This window comes from Carcharhinus amblyrhynchos, chromosome 10 (genome assembly GCF_965287045.1).
Source record: "Carcharhinus amblyrhynchos chromosome 10, sCarAmb.v2.hapA, whole genome shotgun sequence".
In the NCBI taxonomy this organism is placed as follows: Eukaryota; Metazoa; Chordata; class Chondrichthyes; order Carcharhiniformes; family Carcharhinidae; genus Carcharhinus; species Carcharhinus amblyrhynchos.
The window spans coordinates 78,974,969-78,988,620 of record NC_137333.1 but is presented as its reverse complement, the minus strand read 5'-3'; the positions used below and the strand labels follow the sequence as shown (position 1 = coordinate 78,988,620).

Sequence of the window (13,652 nt, the reverse complement as noted above, 5' to 3'; positions counted from 1 at the left end):
TTTCTATAGATCTGGAGTCACATATAGGCCAGGCTTGACAAGAATGACATACTTCCCTCCCGAAGGGGTATTAGTGAACAAAATGGGTTTTTACCACAGTAGTACATGGTCACCAGTACTGAGACTAACTTTATTTTCCAGATTTATTAATCAGATGTCAAAGTGAAATTTGAACCCATAACCCTGAGAATTATCCTGGTTCTGGATTACTAGTTCACTGATATCAAAGCTAAACCACCATTTATGATCAACATAATTTTGTCTTCTTTAGTAAGTAGTAAGATTAATTAAAAACTGCAATGATAAAATGTGTCTGGATACTCTTAATCCTGTTCCACTGACCATTGGCCCATGGTGCAAAATTGTTCTTAATGAGCACTAACTGCTAATTTCACTCAAAGATCTCAAGATTGTTGGGGTGAGAAATGGAAATGGTTTATACACAAGGATGAAAATTTTAAAAGTGAAGATTTTAGGGAGTAGAGTTAATGTAGTTCAATAAGAAAACAAGCTTTGAATGTGTTTAAGGAGGTCTGGGGATGGATGGCCAACAGGAAAAGTATTGGAATAGTTGGATCTGCAGTTGACAAAGATATGGATGAATTTTCAGTAGCAGATAGGCTGAGGCAGGGCAGAACTGCATGAGGTTATGGAGGTAAAAATAAGCAGTCTTTGCACTGGATAGGTTATGGTGTCAGAAGAGTAGCTCAAGGACAAAAATACCTCAGAAATGTCAAAGTGAAACTCCAGTGTCTTCCCTGGCAACTCTTTTGAAGCATTTTTCCATATTCGATGCATATCTACTTGAGATAGGTCACTATGTTGACAAGATGGCAAAACCAGGCTTGCAGATCGATAGACTACAAGCTTCAGAATGTTTAAGGCTTCCTTCCAGTGAGCACTCTGTAAATGTAGAGCTAAAATCAATTACTTCCAAACATTTATAATGAACTACAGATGAATCCTGAAGTCTGCAATCCAAACTAGTATAAAAATTGACAGGTTATCCATTTCAATTTATTGTTCACATATCAAGCTGTGGTGTAAATTCTTCTCTACATTTTCCTCTAAACGACAGCATCAGAGGGGCAAGACCCCTTTCCTTGGAGTCCAATACGCTGGGTCCACGACGCTAATGAGTTGCATCAGAACCCACCCAATGCAGATTCCGCTGGGGAGGCGGGTAAATGACGGGAGGACTTTAAATTGGGCATCAAGTTCACTAATTGCATTAAAATGAGCTGTTTGGAATAATCAATGGGTTCCCTCTGGTCTGGATGGGGAACTGATTGGGGCAGGCTTGGTGAATGGTGACAGATTGACACATGTCGGGAATCCTGTATTGGCCGATTGTCCCCATCAGCAGGACACTGGGATTCCAATAATCGGCAAACGGGGCCGATGATTCTGCCCCATGATTTATTTAGCTCCCAGGAAAAACTGTACAGGTTTACAGTTATAATGCATAGGATTACTTACTTATCTGCCTGAATTGATGGGCAGCTGACCTGCCTGACAAGGCTGTGGGATTCTCATAGACATATGCAGGTTAGAGTCCAATGATATCATTGGAATACAACCACTGTATTAATGCTGGTGTGAATGAGGAACCTGCTAGGGCTTGCTGGCAGGTAAAGTTATAAAAAAAAACGATCCAGGGCTAAAAGAGAACATTTAAGGCCCAGAGGAGCATGAGTACTGTATTTTCCTGCATGCCACCCCTCTCTCCTCCCCAGAAAGAATGCTAGACCCTTGCTTAAATTCCTATCCCACATGCTGGCAGATAGCCATAGGCTACACCAATTTCCAGAAGCCAGCTGCTTAACTGCCCAAGTGTCAAAACTCACAGGAAGAAGACATCAATCAAGTGTCATTGCTGCTTTTGTGTTTCCACTAATACTCTTCCTCAGGAAGCAGATGTTTTCGCCCCTTCTTATTTTCCTTTTGAACTGATACCTACCCATTACCTGTCGATTGCCTCTACTTTTTGCAATGTTCTATGATATGCAAAACATTGTTGCCATTTTGACGACTTCAAACCTGCTTGAGCATGACAAAGTTGTTTGATCAGCAACCTTAATCCCAGACATGGGATTAATTTTATATCACTCAGTGCACAGATTGCAAAATCATCATGCCCAGCTGCTAGCCATTGAGCCATTACAGCTTTTAAGAGTTCAATAGTGATAAAGGTTGGGGGTTGGTTAGCTGGACAGCTGGTTTGCAATGCAGAGTAATGAGTAAGTTCACTTCCTGTACCTGTTGATGTTATCCATCTCAACCTTGCTCCTTGCCTGAGGTGTAGTGATCTTCAGGTCAGATTGTCACCAGTTAGCTCTCCCCTTTGAGGGGGAGAGCAGTCTATGGCTATCTAAGACTATGGTGACTTTACCTTTTTAAGAAGTCTGAAAACACCAGATTAGCGTAAACTGTCTGTGCTGTTATATGCTCTGTCTGAGGCCAATATTCTCCATTCACCTGATGAAGATGCAAACCTCAAAAGCTTGTGAGTTTACTATCAAATAAATCAGTTGGACTGATGTTGTCAGACTTCTTACTGTGTTTACCCCAGTCCAATGCCGGCATCCCCACATCATGACTTTACCTTTTACCAAGTGATATAGGTACAGTCAACTATTTTTGAATCCTGGAGCACTCTGCAAGTTGAGTTTGAATTCTGGTAGGCATTTAAATTTAAAAAGCCAATTTCTGACCACAATTGATGGTAGAGACTTTTTTAAAGGATACTTTTATCTTTAAATCATTTCAGCATGAACACCTGCATGGCAGATTGGGCCAAATGGCTTGTTTCTGCATTGTATAGTGTATATATAATCCTGTGACACTGCTGGGCCCAAGTACATGGGAATGCTGAACAGTGAATTTGCTTCCTTAGTCTGGGGTGACCATTGTAAATGGTATAGGTATCTACCTGAAATATGTAAATGATCCTGCTCTGGAAACCGAACCAGGTTGTGCAAATAACAGATACGATAGAAGTCAAAAGTCCCACCCTACTGAGGATTATGGGTGGCACAGAGCTTAACACTGCTGCCTCACAGTGCCAGGGATCGAGGTTCAATTTCAGCCTCAAGTCACTGGCTGTGTGGAGTTTGCACATTCTCCCCATATCTGTGTGGGTTTCCTTCAGTTTCCTCCCACAGTCCAAAGATGTGTGGGTTAGGTTGATTTGCCACATTAAATTGACCTTTGTATCAAGGGATTAGCAGAGTAAATCTGTGGGGTTGTACCTGGCAGAATTGTGGTCGGTGCAGACTGAATGGGCCGAATGGCCTCCTTCTGCACAGTAGGGATTCTATGATTCATTGCCATTGTGTAAGGAGGAAATTTGAATCCAATACTTTAATTCAGTTTAGTGACATTGCCTACTAATGGTTAATTCATAGTAACCAATGGAAAACAGCATAAATTCCATGTTAACAGCATTGATAAGCTCTTAATTGTGATGTAGTGAAGTATTAAAGTAACACCAGGTTGCTCGTGCTAGTGAACCTTTTTCACTACATGGAAAACCAACAATGCTGATTTCAGTAACTAATTCAAATAGCAATAGCAAAGCAAAAACCATTTTGAAGCCAATATTTTACCTGAATGAATTTTTCAATGATCTTCAGGACTTCCATGTTAAGTTGTTTAACAGGTACAGATGATAAGTCTACATGGCTTAGAAGGCTGTGAATGATCTGCAGCAATGACTGTTGCATGCTGGGGAGGCCTTTATCCAACAGCTATTAGGTCAGAAGTGTATTTATTAGCTTGTTGCAAAGCTGATTTAACCTTCATGTCATTAAGCCAATGTAAATGAATGCCGAGTACAGCCAAAACTAAATAATTAAATGCATATAAACATTACATCTACTTATTACCTATTTACAATTCCTGAATAAACTCAAAAAACATTTTTATTAAACACTCAATGAGTAAATTTAGACCAAGGATTTCGAGGCCCATAATTTCAAACACTAAACCTGGACTCTGAATTCCGGGCTGGATTTTTCAAATGGCCCCTCATGCTCCTCACCCACCCCTTATGGCCTCATGTCAAGTTTTATATCACAAATAAACATCTTGTCTCCACATACCCCATGCCAAGGTAAACTCCTCAAACAATCCCTATGGTGACTTATTCCCCTTCTTTAACTTGTATGATTAAAGTGAAATTGACAGCATAGATCAGGGTGGGAGTGAAATGTTAATCTAGCAATTTCCCCAGGACGCAGGTACTCCAACAAACTAAAGGCATTCTGTGCTCTCACCCAAGCCTCGTTACGTACTCTTGTTCAAGTCCTGATATCCATTAGAGTGTTAAAACACCTAAGCCCCCAGGGAAAATGTGACTGACAGCTCTGGCTCTCTGTTCTATGCTGTAAGGCTTCAAGTACTTGCAGTTTTTAAAATTCTTTCATGGGATATGAGCCCATCATTGTCCTTGAACCTAGTGGCTTGCTAGGCCATTTCAGAAGGTAGCTGTGGATATAGTGTCACATAAGGGTCAGACTGAATAAGGATGGCAGATTTCCTTCCCAAGCAAGTGTCATAATCTGGCATTAGGGGAAATGGCGGATGACTAGGTTCACACTTTTGCACGGGGAGGGCATGAAGAGCCATAGGGGATGAGAGACAGCAGGGGGCATATGATGGTAGGGAGGGCTTGTGCAGAAGGTGCGGGTTGGGCATATGCTGAGTCATTCAGACTCAAAACGTTAGCTGTATTCTCTTTCTATGGGTGTTATCAGACCTGCTGAGATTTTTCAGCCATTTCTGTTTTTGTTTCAGATTCCAGTGTCCACAGTAATTTGCTTTTCTCTTACAACTGGTAGGAGTAGGTTTAAACTTTCTGAATTTGTTTCAATATAAAAGGAGGTATTTTTGGATATTGTCCCAAGGCACCTTTGCGTTGGTCAGGTGCCCTTTGGGAATTTTAAAAGTGGGAATGAGTATGTGTACAAAGTACCTGAACTCATTGGAACTGTGAAGCTCTTGAAACCATCAAAAATGTTGGGGTAAACTATCAAGCAGAGATGTCAGGCTGTCAAGGCATGTAAAACTCTCTGAAAAAAAACTATCTGGAGTTTAAAAGAACAATTGCTTGCTATTTCCCTTTGTAGACAGAAGTCTTAAGGCCACTGGATTAGTGTTGCATGACTGATTTCACAACTGTTCATTATTATTGTCAGATTACAATAGGACAGTGGTTAGCACTGCTGCCTCACAGCGCCAGGGACCCGGGTTCAATTCTGGCCTTAGGTGACTGCCTGTGTGGAGTTTGCATATTCTCCTGGTGTTTTGGTTTCCTCTCACAGTCCAAAGATGTGCAGTTAGGTGGATTGGCCTTGCTAAATTGATTCTTAGGCTGGAATTTTACCATGCTGCATGCCATGGGAATCAGAGTGGGCGAGGGGTGGAACATAGAAAGGTCCGTTGACCTTGGGTGGGATTTTACTCTTTCAGGATGAGAGAGGCTGTTAAAACGCCATCCTTAGGCAGGAAATTTACAGGCATGCCTGCCCGAGGCTCGTAAGATCGCACCCCAGGCAACAGAGAATGCCGTTTTCTGAGCCTCACCCGCCCCAATTTTGAGGCAGGTATGCCAGTAAAATCAGGGCCCTAGGGTGGAATTTTACTGGCATGTCCGCCCGAGTTTTGCATGATCCCGCTCAAGGCCAATGGAGAATCAAGGTGACTATGCCAGTAAAATTCCGGCCTTAGTGTCCATTACAGGTATTCGTGGGATAAACATGGGGTTAGAGAGATAGAGTTGTAGGTGGGCCTAGGTGAGATGCTCTGTTGGAGAGTGGGTGCAGACCTGATGGGCCAAATGACCTCCTCCTGCCCAGTAGTGACTCTGTGACTCTATGCCTGCCATTTCAGTTTAATTGACAGCTCCAAGTGGTTATGGACTCTTTGAAATTGGACTATGGATTTCTATACTTGATCTTATTAATGGATTATGCACTTGTGTGAAATGTTTGTTGTTATAAGGGATAATGCAGTTGAAGTAATGTAAATGTAGTAAATAAGTTTCCATGAATGAGAACGCTTATAAAAAATTTAAGTCTGCAATAGATACTTGGAGCTAATTTCAACAATTGAAAATACTAGGTGAGTTGACATGGTAGGTGTAAGAGTAAAGGGTGGTGGGTGAGGGGGGCATGTTTTTGCACTAAGTTGGCATAGGGGCTATAAAGGGCAGAGGTGGGAGGGGACATAAGTTGGCATGAAAGGCATGAAGGACTGAGGTGGGCAAGGGCATAGATTAGCATTGAAGAATGAGGGGCCATATGTGTGAGCCACTGCATTCCACTGGCACTGTTTTCTGGGCATTCACCATCCTCTGTGTGAAAAACTTTCCCTGCACGTCTCCCCTAAACTTATCACTTCTCAGCGTAAATGTTGTAATGGATCTTTTGACCTTGGGAGAAAGCCTCTGATTATGCACCCAATATATGCCTCTCATAATTCTGTAGACCTTTATCAAGCTGCCCCTCAGTCTTTCCAGTGAAAACAATCCAAGTTTACTTAACCTCTCCCCAAATCTAAAATCTTCTCTTCCTATTATGAATAATTGGATATCCAATACCACAAATCTTCTTTGATATCACAGGACTATCATCTATTTGTTATGTTCAGAACACCAACTACCCATTAAACCAATAGGAATAAAACCATTTTGAAACTAAAAATAGAATAAATTTACCATGTCATTATGGCTGGAATTCTCCCATCTGGGACTCAGTTCTGTGGTGGGGGTGGGAATGGGGAGTGTTTCTCACTGTGAGGGCCATTGGGAAACTACATCATATCTTCCATCACCGACCTAATTAGTTATGTACCTGGAGGTTTAGCACCATATTATGTAGTGGGGTGGGCATGACGACGCTATATGGGTGCCATATATAAAGATGTCCAATAACACTGACCCACTGTTGAAGAAAAAAGGTGGATCTCCTGGAACATTCTGAGACTGGAAGATGGAGCGATGACACTAAATTAGGAATATCCACCTGCAGATGGTTTCCCCCACCCACTACTGTGATGTTCCAGGGTCCAGAATTACTAGCGGCCTATATCAGAACTCTGGAGCCAAGCCCCTGGCATTGTCAAGATAAACCTGACTTCTGCCTGCCAACTTGTTCCAGACATATTTTGGACCGGTGTGTTTTCCCATTGGCATTGTGGAGAATTGGGTGTGGGTGGAAGATACCAGTCAGGACTTCATCAGCATCCCATTAGCAGGATGCAAAGCAATTTCACACCAATCTTCAGCAGATTTTCCAATCCATCATGGTGTGTAGCAGCAGAAGATCCCATGGAAAATTCATGCTGGCGTAAACCCAATTTTTGGATTCTCATCGAATGCTCCCATCCCACCTGACATTGAACCCACTAGTGTGGGCATGGGAGAATTCTGTTCCATGTCATAAGTGCTGGTTGTAACTGATCATATAATATAGTCTATCAGAACAGGAGGTTGGCTAAAACAACATTGATGAATTGCATGTTTTATTCCTCAGTATAAGATAGGCAATGTTTCTCTTTAAAGAGAAACAGGTGATGGATGGGGGCCTGAGATGGCATGGGTTGGCACGGATAAGGCCTGGGGAGTGTGAGGGAATAAGAGGATGTGAGGGTTGTTTTATATTATTTTAAAACTTTGATGCAGTTGAACTCAAACTACCAAACCTGACTAAATTTGGGCATTCAATAAATTAATCTAAACCTGACAAACTGTGATCAATTCAGGTTGGAGCAGCATGATTTACTAATTATTATTACTTGTAATAAATAAAGAGAAAATGTTGCAAACCTGAAACAAAAATACAAAGTCATGGAAACACAGTAAGTCAATCAATGCTTTTGTGGAGAGACAGATAGAGTTGTCTTTAGAACTGTTTTAAATAAGAGTACAATGATTTTACTGTCAATTTGGCAATATGTTCACAGCTGCTTCAGTTTTACTTTCAAGTAAAACAAATCCTGATTACAATACTGAACGATGTACATCTGAAGAAACGAAAATACGAATAACAAAATATATATATTACACACACCTCTGCCAGATATGTGACAAGGTTTAAAGTGATTTCAGTGAAGGACTCATGAAGATAACGGCAAACAACATTAACCCATGTAGCACAATCTCGTGTATAGCTGTGGTTCTTATACAAGGTCATTACGTGTGCTAAGTTGGAAAGCTTGGGGTTCTTTTCTTCCAAACAGACCTAATAGGGAAGTACACAAAAATATTGCATGTTTAGGTTTTAAAACATGATTGTTAAAATAAATCTGCTTGCTAAATAAATATACCATCTAAAACACAAACCTGGGCTATGCGATCTGCAGAATCCTTGCAGAACTGGGTAGGGTTATCAAAGTGCTGAATCAAATGTGGAAGCAGGCAGAGAACATTCAAGGGGAATCCTGAAATAGCCAAATAACAAAGATAGTTGAACTACTATTGCATTTTGATTAATTGCTGAAAGTAATTTCTTCTTTAGCTCTTTCAATTCCTTTAATTTTTTGTACTGCTATGTACATGCATTATTTTTCTGAACAGTCTGTGAGGTATCATTCTGGCTGTTGTGCATTTGCACAGCTTAATGGGGTCACTCCATCAGACCTCTGTCATTTCTAATTTTTGTATTTTATGTTTCACATGAAATATATAAACATAACATGTCAGATTCTGTGGTGAATCTGTTCCACTCATTGTATTTTCTTTTTGTGTTATTAGTATTGAATTGTCTGATTTAATATTTATTCAAGTCTCAATTGTCTATTATATGTGCAAATAAAATAAAAATAAGATCTACTTTATCAATACAATTATCTATCTCATAAAAGTTACATCAGAAGGGGTAATAGATTGCAAAAGCAAAGTTCCAAGAAGTTCCTGTCATAGAGATAATAGAACAATCTAATTGCTTTTTACGCTCTTTTAACCAATTTATAATTCCTGCTTGAACTTGTGATTTTTGAGAAGTTCTAAATCTTTGTAGTTGTCTTTGTGAAGAGGTACTTTCATAAGAATATTATAGTACTTGAGAAAACAAAATCTAGGAAATCATTGGAAATTGAATGTGTTTTAAAGGTTTTAACTGCATTGGTTTTACGTTAGTTCAAACTCCAACAGATCAATATTAAATAGAAACTTTTTTTTAACAAGAAACTTGTATTAAACACCCTCTTATATTTCTTTCTATAAATCTTTCCATATGAATGTATCTAGACTTTTGACCACTTTTATAACTTTCAGACTTTTTAGTAACATTATTGCTAAATTCAGTTGGTTGTTCTAAAATATTTGCTTTGAGTACTAAAAATGGCATATTCAATCAGTAAAGCATGTGTATGACTGCTAAATATAAGCATACTACTTTTTTGTAGGCATTGTTACAAAGGTACCAGTGCCTGCACAGCAGAACACGCTGGACTGCACATTAAATAGGCTTGTAAACTTTGTTCACACAAAACAAAAACAGAAAATGCTGGAAAAGCAATGCAGATCTGACAGCATTTGTGGGGAGAGAATAGAGCCAATGTTTTGAGTATAGATGACCCTTCGTCAGAGCTCTGAAGGAGGATCATCTACACTCGAAACATTGGCTCTATTCTCTCCCCACAGATGCTGGCAGACTGCTGAGATTTTCCAACATTTTCTGTTTTTGTTTCAGATTCCAGCATCTGCAGTACTAACTTTATCTTAATGTAAATTTTACTGATCTGCTCTAAACATTTACTATTCCATGAACCTCCAAGATACACGGGCTCCTCAAGTTCTCCTTTAATTTTTTTTACCCTTTTCTAAATAAAACCAAAAATCCTGCCCATTTACTCTAAAGTGCAGAGCAATCTGTTCCTTATCTTGCCAATTATAATGGTTTATATGCTCCCTCTCCATACTCTGTCTATCTGCCTATTTGTGGAAATAGATGTGACTGTTCAAGGCTTTGGTTACTTTCACAGCATCAGGCGCAGAAATTGAAAGTCACAAGAGGACATTAAGTTATCTTTAGAATTTCACAGTAGCTAAAATTAAACTGTCATGGGTGCAAAATGGACAGAACCAAATCCCTATGTTATATAATTAGGGTTACCAATCCTCCTGAAAGAAATCCAGGAAAAGAATAACAGGTTCATTTCCATTTTCTTTGAACATTTTCATTTATAAATTTTAAAAATATAGTTTTTGCAGGTGGGGGGATGAAAGGCAGTAAACAGATGGTCATGTGAGGAAACTCCAAGAATATGTTGACAGCTCTCTTTACACCTCATCTAGTTTTTTTTCCCATCAACTCTTAGTGGGGGAAAAAAATTGGGTGCTATGTATAATAGATGGACGATTACTGCTGATTTTGTGCCCCTGTTATTTGCTACCAAACTGTTAGAAAATCTGAACCAGCTACTCTATTGCCTAACTGAAATGCTAAATCCAACATTGCATATGTTAGTCATTTAGCAGCAAAATTACCAATGGATGCAGAATCACCTCATTGTGACCAAGCCTAGTTTAAACATGACATTAAGCAATTAGTAAAATTAAAAACACTCAATAAATAAACAAGTCCCTTCAGTATAAAAGGCCAAAAACCATTTTCAATTAGTTCTATATAACCGTTTGATGATTGTAATTATTCCACACATTTACCTATTGCTTGAGTTAAATCTATCACAGGTATTCGAGAAACAGGAGTCAATTGGCTAAAGAGTTGCAGAGTTAGGTCAGTGGTGGATAGAGAAGTAAATCCTTTTAGCAGTAGCTGCTGTAACCCTGAGAAGTTTGTCCATTTCAGCTGTCCTTGTAGCTTTTCAAGTTTTTCTCTAGTTTCAGCTTTATCCAAAGGAAGATGTATCAGAAGTTTAATTAACAATCGTTGTGCCATTTGGTATTCAAACTCAAAATCTGACTCCATCAATGCTATTGCAGACCAGAAAATAGTGGCCAATAGATTCATGGGATTATTAATATTGGTTGGGTCAATTATGCTGTCCTTAAGAGAGAATGAGCTCCGAGTTTTCGACACAATAACTTGTTGTCCATTTGCCTGGATTCTGTCCAATGTAGCACTACGTGGAGGATCAGAGCATCTGTCTGAAACACCAAACTTCTTTGGCACAGAAAAGCTTCTCTGATGTCTACTGCGTTCTGCAGTAATACCACCACTGTTCAATATTCCTGATGTTAGGTTCAGCTGCCCAGTGCTCTTCCGACTTGATGCCAGTTTGGTATTCATCATGAAATCAGGCGAGGAAGACCTGACAAAAACAAACTAAATTAACATCACATAGTTTGGCCAAATTTATAAAAGTGAATAAATAATTGTAAAATTAAATTTTAAAGAGAATGGGAAAGATTGGGACTGGACTAAGTGGCTGGAACACTATTTCAAAAAGTTGGCATTGTTTCGATATGTGGACTTGAATTCCACTTGTTCCATAAAATTCCATACATTGTATAACAGCATACATCAACATAAAGAACAAAGAACAATACAGCACAGGAAACAGGCCCTTCAGCCCTCCAAGCCTGTGCTGCTCATTGGTCCAACTAAACCATTCGTTTGTATCCCTCCATTCCCAGTCTGTTCATGTGGCTATCCAGATAAGTCTTAAAACGATCCCAGCATGTCTGCCTCCATCACCCTGCTTGGCAGTGCATTCCAGGCCCCCACCACCCTCTGTGTAAAATACATCTCTCTGATATCTGAGTTAAACCTCACCCCCCTCACCTTGAACCTGCGACCCCTTGTGATCATCACCTCCAACCTGGGAAAAAGCTTCCCACTGTTCACCCTATCTATGCCCTTCATAGTTTTATACACCTCTATTAGGTCTCCCCTCATTCTCCATCTTTTCACAGAAAACAACCCCAGTTTACCCAATCTCTCCTCATAGCTAAGACCCTCCATACCAGGCAACATCCTGGTAAACCTCTTCTGTACTCTCTCCAAAGCCTCCACGTCCTTCTGGTAGTGCGGTGACCAGAACTAGATGCAGTACTCCAAATGTGCCCTAACCAACATTCTATACAGCTGTAACATCAGAAGCCAATTTTTATACTCTATGCCCTGTCCTATAAAGGCAAGCGTGCCATATGCCTTCTTCACCACCTTCTCCACCTGTGATGCCACCTTCAAGGATCTGTGGACTTGCACACCCAGGTCCCTCTGTGTGTCTATACTCTTGATGGTTCTGCCATTTATTGTATAGCTCCCCCTTACGTTAGTTCTACCAAAATGCACCACTTTGCATTTATCTGGATTAAATTCCATCTGCCATTTCTCTGCCCAATTTTCCAGCCCATCTATATCCTGCTGTATTCTCTGACAATGTTCATCGCTATCCGCAAGTCCAGCCATCTTTGTGTCGTCTGCAAACTTACCGATCACACCAGTTACACCTTCTTCCAAATCAGTTATATATATTATAAATAGCAGAGGTCCCAGTACAGAGCCCTGCGGAACACCACTAGTCACAGACCTCCAGCCGGAAAAAGACCCTTCCACTGCTACCCTCTGTCTTCTGTGGCCAAGCCAGTTCTCCAACCATCTAGCCACCTCTCCTTTTATCACATGAGATTTAACCTTTTGCACCAACCTGCCCTGAGGGACTTTGTCAAACGCTTTACTAAAATCCATATAGACGACATCCACGGCCCTTCCCTCTTCAACTGTTTTTGTCACCTCCTCAAAAAACCTCCACCAAATTTGTGAGGCATGACCTCCCTCTTACAAAACCATGCTGTCTATCACTAATGAGATTATTCCGTTCTAAATGTGCATACATCCTATCTCTAAGATCCTCTCCAACAATGAGAGGGACCTGTACTCGTTGGAATTTAGAAGGATGAGGGGGGATCTTATAGAGATGTATAAGATAATGAAGGGGGTGGATAGGGTAGAGGTAGAGAGATTTTTCCCGCTTGGAAAGGATAGCAGGACTCGAGGGCACAGCCTTAAGATAAGGGGAGGGCAGTTTAGATCGGAGTTGAAGAGGAACTTCTTCATTCAAAGGGTGGTGAATCTCTGGAATTCTCTGCCCGTTGAAGTGGTGGAGGCTACCTCGCTAAATATATTTAAGTCATGGGTAGATAGGTTTTTGATAGACAAGGGAATTAAGGGTTATGGGGAGAGAGCGAGAAAGTGAAACTGATCCACTTCAGGTTAGCCATGATCTTATTGAATGGCGGGGCAGGCTTGAAGGGCTAGATGGCCTACTCCTGCTCCCATTTCTTATGTTCTTATGTAGGACTCTTAGCAGTGTAGAGGATCAGAAGGACCTTGGGTTCCGGGTCCACAGGACTCTCAAATTGGCCTTGCAGGTGGAGTATGTGGTCAAGAAGGCGTATGGTGTACTAGCTTTCATTAATTGGGGGATTGAGTTTAGGAGTCGGGAGATGATGCTGCAACTTTATAAGACCTTTGTCAGACCCCATTTGGAGTACTGTGCGCAGTTCTGGTCACCTCATTACAAAAGGATGTGGAAGCTATTGAAAGAGTGCAGAGGAGATTTACAAGGATGTTGCCTGGATTGGGTGGCATGCCTTACGAGGATAGGTTGAGGGAGCTCAGTCTTTTCTCCCTGGACAGACGAAGGATGAGAGGTGACCTGATAGAGGTTTATAAGATGTT

The 13,652-nt window shown here is 40.6% G+C and overlaps 1 protein-coding gene across 6 annotated transcripts in view; it reads right to left on the bottom strand.

Moving 5' to 3' along the window:
- Nucleotides 1-13,652, bottom strand: part of fryb (furry homolog b (Drosophila)) — a 360,066-nt gene that overhangs the window by 55,465 nt on the left and 290,949 nt on the right. For all 6 annotated transcript variants that reach the window (XR_013888056.1, XM_080197438.1, XM_080197440.1 and 3 more), the window contains exons 44-48: nt 10,670-11,277; nt 8,345-8,442; nt 8,073-8,243; nt 3,609-3,749; nt 724-903 (exon numbers count right to left, since the gene is read on the bottom strand). Coding sequence is in view for 5 of the 6 variants with exons in the window: in XM_080197438.1 (XP_080053564.1) it covers nt 724-903; nt 3,609-3,749; nt 8,073-8,243; nt 8,345-8,442; nt 10,670-11,277 (1,198 nt within the window). In the remaining variant the exon portion in view is untranslated. The remainder of the gene's footprint in view (nt 1-723; nt 904-3,608; nt 3,750-8,072; nt 8,244-8,344; nt 8,443-10,669; nt 11,278-13,652) is intronic.